Source organism: Cynocephalus volans, chromosome 2 (genome assembly GCF_027409185.1).
Source record: "Cynocephalus volans isolate mCynVol1 chromosome 2, mCynVol1.pri, whole genome shotgun sequence".
Taxonomy (NCBI): domain Eukaryota; kingdom Metazoa; phylum Chordata; class Mammalia; order Dermoptera; family Cynocephalidae; genus Cynocephalus; species Cynocephalus volans.
In genome coordinates, this window is record NC_084461.1 from 176,751,389 (window position 1) to 176,765,114 (window position 13,726).

The 13,726-nt window shown below is 40.1% G+C and overlaps 1 protein-coding gene across 3 annotated transcripts in view; it reads right to left on the minus strand.

Annotated features, from left to right (window-relative positions):
- Positions 1-599: 599 nt before the first annotated feature.
- Positions 600-13,726, minus strand: part of ZNF26 (zinc finger protein 26) — a 32,530-nt gene continuing 19,403 nt past the window's right edge. Inside the window, exons 2-4 of one of the 3 annotated variants that reach the window (XM_063085591.1) lie at positions 6,598-6,724; positions 6,237-6,332; positions 600-2,490 (exon numbers count right to left, since the gene is read on the minus strand). In XM_063085591.1, coding sequence (XP_062941661.1) covers positions 1,142-2,490; positions 6,237-6,332; positions 6,598-6,724 — 1,572 coding nt within the window. In that variant the 3' untranslated portion in view covers positions 600-1,141. Of the gene's footprint in view, positions 2,494-6,232; positions 6,333-6,597; positions 6,725-13,726 lie in introns of those variants that run through there. The other 2 variants (XM_063085590.1, XM_063085592.1) reach the window with 2 other exon arrangements.

The following is a 13,726-nucleotide window of genomic DNA, read 5'->3' on the forward strand; positions in this document are numbered from 1 at the left end:
AGTATCCAAAATTATTCTGGGAATCAACTTAGCAGAACTATTTGATGGTATCAATAGCATTGTGGGACAAGAATAAATGAGTTCCTACATTTCCCTTCTGGTTCATGAGACTGAATTACGGACTCAAAATCCTGGAAAAGAGAGTACCATTATCCAGCAATGGGTACAATGCTCACTAGTGGCATGGAAAGGACAGCCTATAAGACACTTCCACAAAGAAGCATACTCCAGAGAAAACAAGGGTCCTCATATCCGTCAACAGAGAACAGACACTGAACTGCTAAAATATAAATGTTCATTATATTGCATTCTCTCAAGAAGTAGCACTGTAACAATGCCCTGACTTGCCTATGGAGACTAGTGAATAAGTAAACTTACTTGGAGTGAGAACTGTATCCTTTCATGTGTTATAAGCCACATTATTTTAGTTATATTGCTAAGAAATAAAGAGACAATGCTGATATTTAGCATTTAATATGGAGAATGCTGGAGGATGTTATTCCGCAAACTATCATATATATATATATTTATATTTATATTTATATAAAACAAGTTACATTAAAAAATAAAATACCAAAATTTTAAAAAATGCTATTCAGTGTTAACTCAGGAGTCTTACTAAAGATTCCTTAACTTTCAGAATATGTTCCTTGTGGTTTTCCTGACCATTACTTTATTTACATATTAAAAGAAAACAAGAAACCTTACACTCAACCATTAAAAGTCTACTATTCATAGTTGAGATTTTCTTAACTTTATTTTATAAAAACATAGCTTCAAGTCTGGAATGTTAGTTTCCACTTTCTATGGAAAATGCTTTCCTGATTTATTAAACTTGTAAGATGTTCTCAGTATGAATTCTCCAAATCTTCATAATGATGCCACTACAACATTTGGTACATTTACTGCTACTCATTCCTTCAATTATTCTCTCATCTAAAAAAATTTATATGACTTATTTCTGAAAGCTTTTCCATACTCATTCCAAATATGATTTCTCTTTCTCCTATATGACTTATTTGACACAAGTGTATTTTTAGGGCCTCCTGCTTATAAATCCTGCCTTTATTATCATTTGAAGTCTCCTGAGCATCAATGTCTGAGAGAAGGCTTCTAAAGTTTACTTCATCATTCTAATTTCTCACTTGTGAGTTTTCCGATGTATACGAAGCCCCGAGTTCCAACAGAAGGATTTCCCACACTCAGAGCATTTCCATGGTTTTTCTCCTGTATGAACCCTCTGATGTTCACTGAGAGACGACTTCTGGGTGAAGGCTTTCCCACACTCACTGCATTTAAAAGGTTTCTCTCCTGAATGAGTTTTCTGGTGTATCTGAAGTGATGCCTTCCTGGGATAGGCCTTTTCACACTCGTTGCATTCATAGGGCTTCTCTGTTGAGTGAGTTCTCTGATGTATGATGAGCTGTGATTTCCCACAAAAGGCTCTCTCACACAAGCTGCATTCATAGGGTCTCTCTCCTGTGTGCGTTCTCCTGTGTATAACGAGGTATGACTTGCTGCTGAAAGCCTTCCCACACTCACCGCACCCATAGGGCTTCTCTCCTGCGTGAGCTCTCAGATGTGCACTGAGCTGTTCCTTCCTACCAAAGGCTTTCCCACATTCACTGCATTGATAAGGATTATTTCCTGTGTGAACTCCCTGATGTACAATGAGCTGTGTCTTCATATTGAAGGCTTTCCCACAATCACTGCATTGATAGGGTTTCTCTCCTGTATGCATTCTGATGTGAACAAGGAGGTAGGACTTGCTCCTAAAGGCTTTCCCGCATTCATTACATTTATGGGGTTTCACTCCTGTATGAGTTCTCTGGTGTACAACAAATGGTGACTTCAAACTAAAGGCTTTCCCACATTCACTACATTCATAGGGTTTCACTCCTGTATGACTTCTCTGGTGTAAAATAAGCTGTGATTTCCAACTGTAGGCTTTCCCACATTCACTACAACCATAGGGCTTCCCTCCTGTGTGAATTTCCTGATGGACAATGAGCTGTGACCTGAAAGAGAAGACTTTCCCACATTCCGTACATGAGTAGGGTTTTTCTCCTGTATGAACTCTCTGATGAGCATTAAGGTTTGACTTGGCACTGAAGGCTCTTTCACATTTAGTGCATTCATAAGGTCTCTCTCCTGTATGAATTCTAAGATGTACAATGAGCTGTGACTTACAACGAAAAGCTTTCCCACATTCACTACACACACAGTTTTTCTCTATGCTATTAGCTCTTTGATGCTTAAGAAAATATGATTCCTCATAACCATGAAATTTATCAAGATTCCTTCTTATATAACTTCTGCTTGCACCTGAGTTTTGTGTCAAACTTTTCCCATGTGTATTATACTTATGGAGTCTTTGTCTTGAAGAAACATGGGTTTTGCTCAGATGAAGTTTCCCAAACATATTACAAGTATAGCTTCTCTCCACACTTTCAAGCTCATCTTGATTTTTCTGGTACCATTCTTCCCAGCCTTCTAGAAAACAAAATAAAACATACTTTTTGAATCATAACATGAAACTGATATGGAATTAAAGAGCTTTGGAGTTGCTATGCAATGAATCTTTTTTTTTTTTTTTTCTTTTTGGTAACAGGCCTATTAACACTGGTTCAAAAGAAATATTGCATGGGGGCAAGAGAACTGAATCAAACCAAACTAAAACAGGTCCCCCCCTCATGGAAATTGGTAGAAAAACAGCAGTGATCACACATAATTTTTAAACTAGAGGTTTAAAAAATTTAACCTGTTCTGAAGAGCCTATAGTCGATTATTTTATATTTTAATTTTAATACTCAAGGTTTTACTTAACTAAAAAGTGAATTCACAGGATACAGAATAACTAAGGTATGACATTTAGGTAGGGTGACAATGAGACACTGAAGATGAGAATGAATGATCCATAAGAAATTAACACTCTAAACAGAAAGAATACCAAGTACAAAGTTTCTGAGAAGGGAAGCTGCTTGGCACAGTTTAAGAAACAGAAAAAGCCAGTATAGCTAAAACCCACTGAGTGAACACAGGGAAAGCAGGGACCAAATTATGCAAGGCCAAAGCAAAAAGTTTTCCTTTTACCTGAAGGTTTATAATTACAGGAGATCCTGATTAGTCTTCTGCTTTTAAAAGATCAGTTTGGCTGTTATGTAAAACATGAATAAGGGCAGAGAGGCAAATTAGAAAGCCATTCAGCAGTCTAGGATGTCAGTACCATGCTCCAACCAACTAAGGATGAAATGATAATGGTTTTGACTACACTTCTGGAGATGAGAAAATTTGGAACGTATTTGGAGAGAGAACTAAGAAAATTTGCTGAAGGACTGGATATAAGCACTGGGAGAGGGGATGAATGAATAGCTTGAACAGCAAGGTGGTGCTTCTCTCTAGAGATGGCAAACACAGGTAAAGACATGTCTGAAGGAAAACGAAGGATGGTACTTTGGATGTGATTACATTTGAGATCTCAGTTAAACAACCAACTGGAGATAGCAAATAGGCAGTCAGACCTGCATTCAGGGCTCAGTGAAAGGTGGGAGTCAACAGCATATGGAAAGTGTTAAGATATGACAGATGAGACCAGCTAGGGAACAAGCACAAATAAAAAAGACAGAAAACAGCCCTGGAGGAGACTGTGACGCAGACAAGGCAAGAATCCATCTGCAAGGCCAAAACAGCGCCACAATGATGAGTATGACAGACAGAGGGGTGAAGGGAAAACACCAGCAGAAGGCTGAGGTCTGGATGGCACTCATCAGGTCTAGTACTAGCCAGCTCATCATGAGACCACCATGGTAGAGCCTGCAGGAGCTTTCCTACTTTGTTGGTACCTCTTGCCAAATATTCTCATCCCAACAGTGGTGGAAAGATTCTGGTTATGATTTGTACCTGAAAGTGAGGCCACTAAAAAAATCAGGGATAAGGGGGGTAGAATATTAAGATCAGTTGCTAATAGAGGAATTCTCGGGCTTAAAGATGACATATACACAATTTTGGTTGTCATTACTGGCTTAACAGAAATAATCAGAAAACAACAACAACCCCCACCACCACCACCACCAAAAGCAGACTGGAAACCGGCTGTTTTGAAGGGAACCCCAAAACTAATCTGATAACAGTCTGTGACTCTTCAACCCTAAATACTCCAAAACTTATTGCAACAGAAGTGGGCTGCCACTGAAACTATAACAATAGCCCACAGAACGGGCATTCTCTCAAAAGTTTATCTTAGCTGTGGTCACAAAGGACAATAGAAAGAAAGATCCTCTCAAAGGAAGTGCCAGGGGCTGTGAAACCACACCAATGCCAGGGCAAAACAGCCTTCCCTAATCTCTAAGTGAGATGAAGTGTCCAGTGGACCAGCAATGACTGTTGTCTTCTATCTTTCCCTTCTGGAAAGAGGAGTTTCTCATATAATTTCCTGGTTCCTTCTCTTCCACTATGTATGTTTGGAATAGACAACTTATCTTTTGACTATGAGTCAATTCGGATCATGAGGACTTCATCCACACCTGCCTGATAGTACCACACACATCCCAAGGGATCCTGGACTTGAACCTGGATTTTGGTCCAGGATGAGAATACATATTGCCTCCCTTTCTAGAAGGGATGATTATATTTCATGTTAACATGAACTTTTTGAAGATGTGCAAATGGACAGAGGGTAAATTATGTTGAATATCCAAAGGTGGGCCTATAACACACTGTTCTTTGCCTACCACATGGCCATGACCCCGCCCTTCCATGTGGTAGCCCTGGCTGCGTGAGGACATCTACCCTTCTCTTGTTCACGTGGTCTGGTCAATGGGCAGGGCACCACTCCCAGAGCCTGCCCCACCTCACACCATGACTGGCATAGGCATTGATGTGTGAATTTTAAGAAAACATGTGGGCAGGCCTCTGTGAAAGACTGGGCACTGATTAAACAGATTTTTCAGAAAGAAACAGTACTTGTTCCAGTGGTTCCTGCCATGTCTGCCTGTGATGTCTGGCACTGAGGAAGCTTCCAGACTATGCTAAAGAGGGTTCATGAAAGAAAAGTGTAACATCTGAGGATGACAAAAGGGAGGACAAATGAAAGCTTGATTCCTGACATCACGAAGCTTCTGAATTAAGCCACCGTGGAGCTGCCTATGGCAGACAATATGTCATTTGAGATTATGAATTTCTTATTGTCTTACTCTGCTTGAATCAGGGACTTAAGATATATGTTTATTTTTTCAGACTAGTGATAGGATGCTTATGAAAACAAACCTAGTAGCTGCAGCTAAGAAGAAGATGAACGTTCTCAAATATGACTGAGAATTTGAGCTGTCCAGGTAAGAGGTAACAATGATCCAGTCTGTGGGACAACTGAGGAGACAAGCACTATAATACACTTTTCGAGAATAAAATACTAACAGAAACAGAAGTGAGATTAAAAAAGGAGAGGGGAGACAAGATATTCAAGGTGGGTCCACAGAGACCAGGATGCAGGATGAGAAGTGCAACAAGAGTAACAAAAATAGGGAAACAACAGAAGAATACTACCATTTCTGATACTGAGAATGAAGTCTGGGAGAGCACAGGTGAGTTCACCTGAAGGCATATACCTTCAGGTTTTAATCCAAGGTTCAAGTGCAAAGGAAAAAGAGGAGGAGGATGTCAATTCTGATGTTATAACATTGGTGGAAAAAAAGCTTAAATATTTAGAATGGAAGAGCCTTTCAATACTTACAACATAGGAGAGGGCAGACAAATTGGGGAAATAAATCCCTTTGGACAAATCTAAAGGGAAGCATGAGGTGTGTAAAATCACTCAAGGATACAGGCAAGACCAGGTGTAAGACTGTGGGTAAAGTCTGAGAATATTAAATGTGGAAAATAAAAGTAAGAAGTACATGCATCACACACCAAGTGAGAGGAAAAAGAAATTCTCTGAAGGCCTCAATGCCTAGTAAAGTCCATGACCACAGGAAGGAAGGGAACTAACCCAGAAAGCAAACTTCGAGCAGATTCAGAGAAGAGGGGCACGCCTACCTCTCAAACCTACAAGAGGAAGGAAAGCCCAAATGTGTGAAGTGACAGAGATTTCCTTAACTGAGGAGCTTGTGGTTCCATCCTGAGTCAGCTCCAGTGGCTCAGGACTGTCAGAAGAGTTTCTATACACAACACAGTGTCAGTGCCAACCCCTCAGAGAACAGGTTCCCCCCACTCCACCATCTTCCTGGTTCTCACTCACCCACCTGGACAGCTGTGACTGGAAATTTTGGCATTTATTATCCATGGCTCCTCTCCTTGCTCCAACTTAAAGATTAAATCAGGTTTGGTACCATGATACCCTGTTAATAGAAAATCACAAAGGATGTAGGCCAAACTGCTACAGATGGGACTAAGGGATCTGGAAGTACAAAATGAAACTGTTCATTTGCACTTGGGGAGAGATTACACTTAGGAGGTGAGGGCCAAATAGGGCTAAGAACATGTGATCACTAAAGTTTGAGTTCATAATCATTATGCACCTCAGAGGTCCCAGGCAGATCAACAAAAGAAAAAGATGAAAATTTACAACTCACAATCTGAGTTAAATAGAGAAGCTATACTTACCCACTGATACCAAGTTGTTATAGTTTTCCAAGATGACATCCCTGTATAGGTACTTCTGCGTAGAATCCAGTAGCTGCCATTCTTCCCAGGTGAACTCCATAGACACATCCTTGAATGACAATAATCCCTGTAACAATACACACCCCATTCAATTGGCTGCAATTACATTAGGTGACATGGGAAAGATGTAGAGGAACTGGGAAATGAAAGCTATTCCTCCACAGACTGTTCCTGGTTCAGCATTTACTTTGTGAGAGAAATAAAAAATCAAGGGCTGACTGGTTAGCTCAGTTGGTTAGAGCACGGCACTGATAACGCCAAGGTCCAGGGTTGGATCCCTGTACGAGTCAGCTACCAAAAACAAAACAAAACAAAAAAAATCAATCAATCACTGAGCTTCTATGTGCCAGATATTCCTTTGGGTATTGTAGATTTCAGGATGAATGAAATTCAAGTCTGCCCTTAAGAAGCTTTCAATCTTGTAGAGGAAAAGAAACATTTATACATGCAAATGAAATAACATGCTCTGAATCTTTGATAAAAACATATCCAGGGAATATTATGCACAGAAATGGAGAGGACAATTCTAAATAAGGATGCCAGATTTAGTTCTACTGAAAGCCACTTGAGCAGTCTCAGAAGATTCATGATGTGTTCTCCAAGAAGATGGGATATAAAGGGCAATTCAGGAGGTGATGAGAACAAGATTCAACTGTGAACAACAGAGTGACAGTGTGTTAAACAAGAGAATTTATCTTTCTTCTGCTCTCAGCAGTCTAAAGGCAATTGGTCCAGGGCAGGTCCAGGGACTCCGTCATGCCCACCTCTTCCTCCACTCTCACGGTAACTCTAAGATGACTCCAGTCATCATTATCTGCATCCTAAGGAGCAGCAAAGAGGGGGGCTGGGAAGGAGCAGCAGGGAAATTCAAAAGTGTATTGTTTCTGAATGTGCCCAGCTGAAAAACTGGGTTTTTTTTGTTTTTTTGAAAGATGACCGGTAAGGGGATCTTAACCCTTGACTTGGTGTTGTCAGCACCACACTCTCCCAAGTGAGCTAACCGGCCATCCCTACATAGGGATCCAAACCTGTGGCCTTGGTGTTATCATCATCTCACTCTCTCAAGTGAGCCATGGGCCAGCCCTAAACTGTTAAGTCTATTATGGAAGAAAGAAAAAAGTATATTGGGAGATAACCTGTAGTCTCTGTACAAAGAGCAAGCATCACACAGAACACATGGTGGAACCTGCTAAATTCAAAGAACTGGAAATATTTCAGAAATAAAGAAGATGGCAAGACCAAATTCAAGCAGATGGTAATGAAACTTCTGAAAATAACGTATAAAAAGAATATATGACAACCAATTACAGGGAAAGAACAGAACACTTCCTGAAAATAAGAGAGCAATAGAGAGCTAAGAAAAAATAATTTGATTCTGAAATCTTATACCAGCCAAACCAAAAGGCAAGAATAAGGGAAAATAAAAGTAATAATAAGAGAAAATAAAAATAAAATATGGAAAAAATAAAATTTTAACATATACCAGCAGTTAAAAAATTTACATCCTACGGAAACACACATTGAGGGGAAAAAAAAAAAAAAAAACATAATGAGTAGAAAGCTGGACATGGTGATGAGTACTGAACTCAGGAAAACACATCAATAACTCCAAATACTGATTCAAACACATTTTTAATGTTTTTCCTCATACCCTAGAACTAAAATTACAATCAGCTCCTATTTAGGTATGGGTGTGGTGCAAATAGATGAGAATGACAGAAAATAAGTATACGAAGAACCTTGTTTAATTTGGGAAAAGAGAAGATACTAACTTTAGACTCTGGTTTAAAGACAAATGTTCAACGTGTCTGTGAACAACTTAAAGGTAATCACTAAAAAATGTAGGGAGTGAGGGAGATAAATGTACAATATCCAAAATAGTAAAGGAAAAAAACATACCAAGAAAGAACATGTTCAATCTAACCAATCAAAGGAAATGAGAAAAACAGAACAGCATGAAAAACATAAAACACAAAACATGACAGCAGCAATAATTCCAAATATTGTGATCATTAATTACAGTTAGTATGAAGCAGAAAATAAACCAACAAAAAACAAAAAAACTACATTGGAAAAACAAACACAGTTATATGTTGTTTAGAAAAGACACACCCAAAATATAACTAAGAAAGTTTGAAAGTAAGGAGATAAACCAAAGAAAAAACAGAGGTTAGAAGAGAAAGGAATGAAAAAAGATATATCAGGTAGATGCTATGTAAATGAAAGCTGACAATCACAGAATCAATGAAAGATAATTGCATTTTTATACTAGTTTAACCCAGGAGAAACAGGCATTTCTGATACATCCAGGTTTGCGTGAAGGTCTCGCTACAGCCTAGGCAGCTCCACCCAGCTCAGGACCCACTCTGGCTTATCAATACTTAGCCATACGCAGTGTAACAGCTATTTTTCTTCTGTGCTGGCTGGTTTTTCCACAATACAGAACTTCACAAATCAAAACATCTACAAAGATGTAATATTTATGCCATGAAGTCTCCCACGTGCACACACAGGTCACCTCTCCTCTCCAGCTTCTTCCTAGTAAACTGAGACAATCCTTGGGGGACAAGGTGACAACATCCAGAACATTAGAGTCAGAGAAAACAATAAATGCTTTGCTCAAAACGAGACAATCACAGATCTTACAGTCAATACGTAAAAGCAGGGCCACTTTGATTTGGCATGGCCCTGAATCACAAACAAATCACTTCATCTGGTGCCGACCACAGACACAGCTACCTGTCCTAATTCTGCAGAGAAAAGGAGCTATTCCAAAACTTGTTAAGAGATGATACATTCTTTTTCATTCTTTCTTTTTTCTTTTTTAAAAGATGACGGGTAAAGGGATCTTAACCCTTGGCTTAGTGTTGTCAGCACCATGCTCAGCCAGTGAGCGAACCAGCCATCCCTATATAGGATCCGAACCCATGGCCTTGGTGTTATCAGCACCGCACTTTCCCAAGTGAGCCACGGGCCAGCCCTAAGAGATGATACATTCTATTCTAACCATAGGTACTTAGATGTGCCTGTTGATGTAAGGGAATAGTAAGTTATTTTTCTTTTACATGAATTTGGATTTACACGTTTGTCTTTGGAATGAAACTTGAAGAAGATGGACATGACTGCATAGGACAAAAATAGAATTAAATAAAATTCCCATTTCTAGTAACACAGGAAAGAACCTAAAAATACTCAACTTAAAAATCACCTAGAAATGACAGATAAAATGTAGCAAATATATTTCAAAAGATCTCAGGAAAAGAAGGAAAATCTCAAAAAGGAAAAGAGAAGTGAAGACTAGAAAAACAAGCACAGGCTGAATACAATGTCGTCCCAAGGGAAAAGGGGAAAGGGATGCTGATCTTAGTAACAAAAGGACTGAGATTTGATTGTACAAGAGCAAGGTACATTAATTCCCATTGTTTGTGGTAGTTAATGGACACTGAAGTAGCGAATACTTACCACTGCTCCTAGAGGAAGAGTTTGTGTGTGTATCACATAGATTATAATTCTAATTCCTGGTAGATTCTCTTTTCTTTAGAAAACAGGTTCGGAAGTGTTAAGTGACTTGCCTGAGGCCACACCACTAACAGATGCCAGAGCTGCGATTCAAACCCTGGCCAACTGGCCCCAGAACTTGAGCCTCCGGGGCTCCCTAGTGGCACCATCCTCTGGTCACCTCTGCGCAAGAACTGAAACAAGAAAGCAGGGCGTGGTCTCCTTCAACCTCAGCTGGGAAAGCTTTCATACAGAGGTGACCAGAAACAGAAAGCCAAGAGAGTGGAAACTGACTCCACAGAGCAGAAACTAGCCCAGAGATAAGTAGAGAGGCCTACCAGTGAACAGCAAACCATCTGCCCCACAGAAACCCCCAAAAGTGTTGGGACCAGGTATCCTGAATGGCAGGAACGAGGTGTGAGCTGAAAACAGGGACTGGCTGAAAGTTGTGTAAGAATCAGGTTCCCAGGTCCCACTCACCTAGGGTCTCAGGAGTGAACACTACTCAGTAAACACTTAACTACATAACTGCCAGTGGTGATCGGTGTTCTTAACAAAACGCAAGCAAGTGAGGGACAGATTACTGGGAGAAAGACAGGCACAGGTGCTGTTTTGGAGAGGGCGATCAGGACAGCTCTCTGATGAGGCGACATCTGTGCAGAAATCCGAGTGCTGTGCACTGGAGCTCTGGAATTGCAGCAGAAGAGTCTTCTAGGCAGTGTGAAATAGGGTGCACTGGCCACGGGCTCATAGGATATGGTAAGCTGCGGAGAGAGGAAGAAGAAACCACTACAACCATTTCAAGCCCTGGCCGCGTTACAGCCAGACCTGTGAGAGGCAGGAAGAAGCTACAGCAAACAGAGCAGGAGCCAGCAAGAGCCGCAGCTGATTCTTTTGCGTGAAGTTGCCTGGAGTCTGCAAGGGACAAGAGGGCCTCGGAGTGCACCATACCAGATCCCAGGCCAGGGAAACCACTGACAGGGATCCTGTGGATCCACATAGGAGAAAGGGGCCACAGCCAACCCAAGGAACCACCCAGAGGCTGGTGAGTCATTGTGAAGGACCTGTGCAAGCCCACCCCAGGGAAAGCATCTGCTGTGTGGGAGGGAGGCTGGCCCTTTGGGAGAACGTTGGGGTGCAGAGTGGGCAGCTGGTCAGACTGATAGAACTGCAGGGGCACAGTTAGTTGGAAAGACTCAGTCCTGAGCCAAAATTTCCACACAGCCCAGGTGTACCTGAGCTCACAAGACCTGGAAGTGATTAAAAGGTCAATAATTAAAATTCATCAGAACAGGGCCGGCCCCGTGGCTCACTTGGGAGAGTGAGGCGCTATGAGCACTGAGGCCGCGGGTTCGGATCCTATGTAGGGATGGCCAGTGCACTCACTGGCTGGGCGTGGTGCGGACCACACGTGCAGAGGATTGTGATCCCCTTACCGGTAAAAAAAAAAAAAAAAAATCATCAGAACAAAAACCCTTCTCCAGAGAATCGGCAGCAAAGCAGCAATTTAGTGCCACCACAGAGTTCAAGTGCTGGTCCCCACAGGAAACACCCCCAATTTTGGAATTAACCAAAATCATAGACCAGAGACAGCGCTCTGATATTAACCTGTAAAGGTCTAACACCGCCAAAGAACACCTATAAAATCTAGAAGATGTAGCAGTCTCCTCAAATGCCTAGGCATTGACATAAAGACACAAAAATCAAGAAAGAGCAGAGAAATATGACACCAACAAAGAAAATAAATGAAGCACCAGCAATGGATCCAGAGAAACAGCATATTTATGAAATGTCTGACAGAGAATTCAGAATAACCCTCTTAAGGATGTTCAGGAAGTCACAAGAAAATACAGATAGAAAATTAAACGATATCTGGAAAACAAAGAAACAGAACAAGAAATGTGACAAAAGAATCAAATCAATTATTAAAAAAAAAGAAATTCGAGAAATAAAGAATACATTATCTAAACCGAAAAACTGAACAGAAAGCTTCAACAGCATCAACAACAGACTCAATCAGAGGAAAGAATCAGTGAGCTCAAAGACAGAACATATGAAATTATGAAATTATCAAATCAGAGGAGCAAAAAGAAAAAAGAATAAGAAAAAATGAAATAAATACAGCAAATATGGGACTCCCTCAAGCGAAATAACCTCCACATAATTAGCATACCCAAAGAGGAGGAAAAAGGTAGAAATGTAGAAAATATATTCGAGAAAACAATGGCTGAAAATTTCCCAAGTATAAAGAAAGATGACAACATCCAGGTATAGGAAGCTCAGAGGTTGCCAATCAAATTCAATCCTTCAATCCAAGAAGGAACACTCCAAGGCACATCATTATCAAATTATCAAAAAACAAAGATAAAGAATACTGAAAGCAGCAACAGAAAAGAAACATACAACATTCTTGCAGTGGATTTCTCAGTGGAAACCCTACAGGCCAGAAGAGAATAGGATGATATATTCAGGGTGCTGAAGGAAAAAGAGACTGTCAGCCAAGAATTCTCTATCCAGCAAAACTAACCTTCAAATATGAAGGAGAAATAAAGTCTTTCCCAGACAAACAAATGCTAAGGGAATTCATCAACATTAGACCTATCTTACAAGAAATGCTACAGGGAGTTCCTCAATCTGAAAGAAGATGATGCTAAGAAGCATCAAGAAAACATTTGGAAGTACACAATTCATTAGTAAAGCAAGTTCACAGAGAGCATCAGAAGACTGTAATGTCATAAGGACAGTGAATAAAGCACTTACATCCATAGTATGAAGACTAAAGGAAAAACCTAAGAAGACACTAACACATACAACAACCATATAAGAGATAGGCAATATTAAAAGATGTAACTTGAAACAACAAAATGTCAAAAAGTTGGGGTGAATGATACCAAAGCAGAGAGTTGGCTTGGTTTTTTCTTTTTTCTTAGATAACAAAGTCATTATTCTAAAATAATCTGTTATAACTATAACATGTTTTTTGTAAGCCTCATGGTAACCACAACACAAAAACCTGTGAGACATACTAAAAAATATATAACAAGAAATCAAAATACACTGCTAGAGAAAAACACTCAATACAACAAAAGACAGTAAGATTGGAAAAAAGGATCAATAAAACCAGGAAAAAAGGATCAAAATGGAAGTAAACAAGTCTCTGTACATCAATAATAACTGTATTAGTCTGTTTCTGTTACTTATAACAAAATACCTGGAACTGAGTAATTTGTAAGAAAATGAAATTTATTGCTTACAGTTTCAGAGACTGGGAAATCCAAAGTCCAGGGGACACATCTGGTGAGGGTCTTCTTTGATGGTGGCTTTACAGGAATGCAGGGGTCTCACATGTTAGAAAATGGCAGAGCAGAGAGAGAGAACATCTCATGTGCTCTTCTTTTAAAGCCCTCAGAACCACACCTCTGACTACCATTATTAATCCATTCACTATGGCACGGTCCTTACAATCTAATCACCTCTTCAAGGCCCCACTTGCAACTACCATAATAGGATATACCAACTTCAACAGTTACAGTGGGAATCAATCTTCTAATATATGGACTTTGGGGGACAC